The 5,281-nt window shown below is 46.1% G+C and overlaps 1 protein-coding gene across 1 annotated transcript in view; it reads right to left on the bottom strand.

The window, feature by feature from the left end:
* Positions 1–3,372: 3,372 nt before the first annotated feature.
* Positions 3,373–5,281, bottom strand: part of ccr10 (chemokine (C-C motif) receptor 10) — a 6,729-nt gene continuing 4,820 nt past the window's right edge. The window contains exon 2 of the mRNA XM_086194554.1: positions 3,373–5,281. This exon is cut by the window's right edge and continues 689 nt beyond it. Coding sequence (XP_086050680.1) covers positions 4,817–5,281 — 465 coding nt within the window. The 3' untranslated portion in view covers positions 3,373–4,816.

Raw genomic sequence — 5,281 nt, 5'->3', positions numbered from 1 at the left:
AGACACAGAAGGCAGTGATGGCAGCTCAGGCAGAGAGGAGAGGGAGATCCCTGGGTCCTAAAGCCTCCAGACAAGAATGAATGACAAGTGGAGGTTGAACTTGTAGTTCCACAGAATATTAGAGCTCCATTCTAGTACCAGTACCAGTTTCTTTTCTTAAATACACCATCCATCCTTCTGTTGCAAGAGCTGACAAGAGAAGCAGAACCCCACTGTATAAAAGAACTGGAGCACTGCAGGGATGAGGTATTTGTGTAGTCCAACAGGAAGTGATCGTGTCAGGGATGAGGTATTTGTGTAGTCCAACAGGAAGTGATCGTGTCAGGGATGAGGTATTTGTGTAGTCCAACAGGAAGTGATCTTTTCAGGGATGAGGTATTTGTGTAGTCCAACAGGAAGTGATCGTGTCAGGGATGAGGTATTTGTGTAGTCCAACAGGAAGTGATCGTGTCAGGGATGAGGTATTTGTGTCGTCCAACAGGAAGTGATCGTGTCAGGGATGAGGTATTTGTGTAGTCCAACAGGAAGTGATCGTGTCAGGGATGAGGTATTTGTGTAGTCCAACAGGAAGTGATCGTGTCAGGGATGAGGTATTTGTGTAGTCCAACAGGAAGTGATCGTGTCAGGGATGAGGTATTTGTGTAGTCCAACAGGAAGTGATCGTGTCAGGGATGAGGTATTTGTGTAGTCCAACAGGAAGTGATCTTTTCAGGGATGAGGTATTTGTGTAGTCCAATAGGCCATCATTATCTCCATGTTTTTAAGACACATAAACGCTTGAACTCCACCAGTGTGGTCTGTACTGATGTATTTTATTTCCTAGTAAAATATCTCCTGCTGGTATGAACCACAGACCTGACAGTTGACCAAAGGGTCTCAGAGACAAAAGACCCGGACGTGAACTCATTTCCGGGTGTTTGGACTCATTCTTGACCCTCCTATATCCATGTAAAGGTTATTCTGATGTCACGTACACAGGGTTTGCTTGGCTCACGTGTCCTTGTGTTTGCTACGCCACAGTTGCTCTTCTGCTTCAGGAACGCTTCCAGTAGCGGCGAGCTGCACCACGGTCGTTACCCACTCGCTCCTTAAACTGAGCATGTCAGAAAAATAATGATTGTGTTGAGGATGGATTTTATAAGACAAAAAAAATTAGTTGAACAGTTTTGTAAAATACTGCAACTTTATACAGTTTGGACTTACAATGTCCATGTTAGTTTTAATTTAACAGCTCGAAAAAGGGAGCTTCAGTTAGAAAGTTGGCCCTCAAAACCGGGGCAGAGAAACAATTCAGGATTGTAAAAGTGAAGTTAGTATTGTCAGAACACGTCTTGTGTCCTGTGACTGTGAGACGTGGAATTCAATGAGCCGCTGCTGTTGGTCTTCAGCGGAGCTACAAAGAACTCAGGTGATGCACATTCTTCCTCAGGACATATTTGTCTTCCTCCAGGTGACAAAGACGTGAATGTTGGCAGCTCGCAGACCCGGAGCTGTCTGGGGACCGAGCCTCGCTCATACCAACGTGTTGCGCCACCAAAACCCTCCTAATACTTGACAAATTAGCGAGTTGGAGGAGGATCACACCCTTAATCAGAGTCTTAAGTTGTTGGGCGGCGATGACGTAACTTTGTTCTGAGAAGCTGCTGGGCTGTAACTGGAAGGTGGAAGCGGCGGTTAATAAATAATGAGCGTCACGCTGATACCTGTGTGTCTGGCCACACCTGGTCAGCAGCACATACGGTACATAGAAGTAAAGGAGCGTGACGCGAATTGAGCTCAGTGTGGACCGCAGGTCGAACCTGCCGCCGTCTTCACGCTTCAGACTTTCCAACAAAACCAGTAACAGAGAGCCATTAAATCCACTTGCCTTTAAGGTGAAGGCACTGAAATTAAAGACTGGAGCTACAAAGAAACTCACATTATGTTCAAAATAACACATGAAAAAAAGATCGCTTCATCTGAGAGAAAATCAAATCAAGAACTGAGGGAAGTTGTGTTCCAGTTGGAGTCCGGCAGAGCAGAGGTCAGCCGTTCTGATGTCCATGAACAAGTGCGCTAAAAGGCCAACTGGTAATCAGTTGTAAAATCCTCGATGAACTCATGTCTGATGTGTTTGTGAGGTATCTTTACATTCCTCTGTTGATTTGAAGAGCAGCAGCCGCAATAAGGACAGTTCACTTTTTACTTCTGATTCGTTTCCTGTCTTTCCTCTGCGATTAACATTGTTTAAGTTAATTTACATAATTACCAGAAGTGCCTGGCGTGCGTGTTTATCATTCTTCCATTCGCTCTCATCGCTTTTATTTTTGTTATGTTGAAGTTGACTTTTTATAATACAAAAAAACTGAAAATCCCAAACACACAGGAGAGGTTTCTTTTCCTGAAGAACTTTCTTGTACGTCTCAAAATGATGTGACCGGCATGAAGCTTCCATGAATCCAGGTTTTCACTCAGAAAATCCATTTCCCTGTTATTTATCTGTGTCGCGCTGCCCTCTAGTGGTCAAAATATCGCAATACAACTGGAGAGCTCATTCAGTCCACATCTGCCCCCCCCCCCCTAAACTATGTCGTGATGCTTGTAAAAGTTTCATGTTCGCGATTCAGACTCTGTCATTATTTTCCTCTTAACTTTGGAAATCTGAAACAGCAGAAGAACAGGTTCATCTGTTGTCTTCCATCGTAAATCGAACCTCAGCTCTTAGTTTCTGTCTGTCATTGTGAAACTGGTTTTGGCTTCGGAAATCCAAACGCTCCGAAACAACAACCTCACCTGAGCGAAAACAAAATGGAGGGCGACTCGCGGAGGCTTCGTCTCCACAGTGGCACACACGTTGTTCTTCCTTGGTGACAGGAAGGAAGCGGCAGATGTCGCAGACCTCGGGTTTGCTCTTCAAGTCACTTCTTCTGGTTCAGTTTCTGCTCTGAGGCTTAAAGTTGAGCTTTAAGTTAAATCACATAAAAGTGCCACAGGAACGGTTTTTGAGGTCATGAGCAGTCAAACCACAGCCTTCACACAAACAGAGAGCAGTTTCTTTTTTAAAAAGAATGTTTTGAGGGTTTTAAGTCCCTTGGTGACCCCATTAGAATGTTTCCTAAGACCAAGCGTCTGAGAACGCGTCACCTGTTAACCCTCAACCCTCATGTTGTAAAGAACGTTCTGGTACTTCCAGCAAGAACATGCTGGGATCAAAGTAAAAACCTCATGCCTAAAACCTTTGCAGAACATTGCATGTAAATCCTCAGAACATTTTCACAACAAAAGCTTTTTCTTTATTCGGGCTGCAACACAGGTTTGTGGAGGCTAACATATCGTGAGTGGAACCTCATCAGGGTTTGAAGGCACGCGGGCTCAAAGAGCAGGTCGCACAGGACACCGGGTCACAGGACAAGGCTTTATTCTCTGACGGAACACATTCACCAAGCAGGTTATGAAGACATCGCCGAGGCTCCTGGGCAACAATGACATCATCATCATTAATTTGGCATGAACGTCTGCTGAACTCAGCGCCTTCCTCCCTAACGGTTTCATCAGCTTGAAATGAAAACATGCGCTGGAAATGTGACCTCGGGGGAGGTTGTGGTTGCTCAATCAGTCGCCGCGTCAAATGTTGAAGTGATTCTTGACCATCAGATTCTTTGTCATCTGAGAGTTGAAAAACAACGAAACAGGTCAAGTGTGACCAGGTCACGTCTGTTCCTGGCTGCGTTGTGACTGGCGATGACTCGGCTGGTATCAAACCGCAGCCCTGTCAACAACAACGAGAGCAGCGACGGCCGCAGAAGAAACACCACGGCTCTGATATGAAGAGAGGAGGAAGCAGTGATTCTGGCCTTTTACTCATCAGTGTCTGAGTATACGCTGGCCGACGTTGTTACCAAAGCAACAACCCGTATTTTAATGATTAAAACGCAGGAAATAAACACAGGAAGTCTTCCTTGGAGCTAAATTACAAGCTAGAGAGCAGGTAGGCTGTAAATACAAGTGGTGAAAAAGAACAACGCTCTCGCTTAAGTGACGGACACCACCTAGTGGCTCAATACAATTACAATTTAAAAAGGGCGGGGGTATCCGTATATGAAGGTGGAGGGAGCGGAGGATGGAAGGTGGAGGGGAAAGGCCTCATTGAAGGGAGGATTTATCACAGGACGATCATTTAAGTGAAATTTGACAAAATTAGTCAAATACAGAAGCAAATTTGAAAGTAAGGGGGAAACGTGAGCATCACTCATAAGGTGGAGGGAGAATTTAAGAATATTTGTCGTGTGAGTTTCTAGTAGAAGCAGAACGCACTGGGAGAGCAGAAACTCAGGTGCTAATTAGCGCTGCTAGCAAGGATGAAGGAGCCTCGGTGTTTACGTGTTCGGCTGAGTGGGAAGAAGGTGAAACCTGAGACCAGGAGACCAACTGTGGTGCTACTATCTCCTGCGTCCACCAGGTGGCGCTATGACTTAACTTCAGCTTGTAGAAGCCCTCAGGAACCTCATCAATGATCTGACCATGTGACTCCGGTGACTACAGCTTCCTGTTTTATGGTCTAAAATCAAACATGGCTGCTTCCTCGCGACGGTAACGCCTCAGTCTTCACAGTGACCACATTTGAGATGATCCCGTTGACCCACTAGGACCAAGACAGCAGCGTTTAAAAGAGCGGGTCATTTCCTGTTGCCAGCAGGTGGTGCTATGACTCATTTAACACAAAACTGAATGGGTTCTTCCTTGGCCACTGAAAACATGAGCTTGTGATAAAAGTATTAGAAAACTAGAACCTAGAGATCAAATTGGTCACCAGAAAGTGATTTCTTTCCATGAAACATTATTTGTTAACTGGGAAATTAAATTTGGTGGGAGGAGCCATCTCGTTGCTGGAGTAACTTCGCTCAGGTGATGTGGGCGAGCAAGCTGCAGGTGAGGAGAGTGAGGCGGAACTCCTGGGCTGCAGTACCACCTGACCGCCACACGGACAACCCAAGTCATTAATTAGCTTCAGGACGTCATTCCGGAAGCGAACGCCCACCAGGGCGTAGAGGATGGGGTTGAGGCAACAGCGTGTGTACGCCAGCGTGCAGGTGATGTACTCCAAAAGGAGCTCGCAAAACTCCCCCGCCATTTTACGTGACAGGACCACGGTGTACGGCAGCTGGAAGATCATGAACACCAGCACCAGGGCCACCATCAGCTTCAAGGTACGCTGCCGATGCCACTGCTTCCCTCGCCGCTTAGCGTTCCCATCCCACAACACCTGAGCTATCATAGAGTAGCAGGTGCTCATAACCAGAAA

This window comes from Aulostomus chinensis, chromosome 23 (assembly GCF_037954235.1).
Source record: "Aulostomus chinensis isolate RoL2024-O1b breed Wild chromosome 23, RoL_Achi_v1.0, whole genome shotgun sequence".
NCBI classification, from domain to species: Eukaryota; Metazoa; Chordata; class Actinopteri; order Syngnathiformes; family Aulostomidae; genus Aulostomus; species Aulostomus chinensis.
This window is presented reverse-complemented; position numbering and strand designations above follow the sequence as displayed.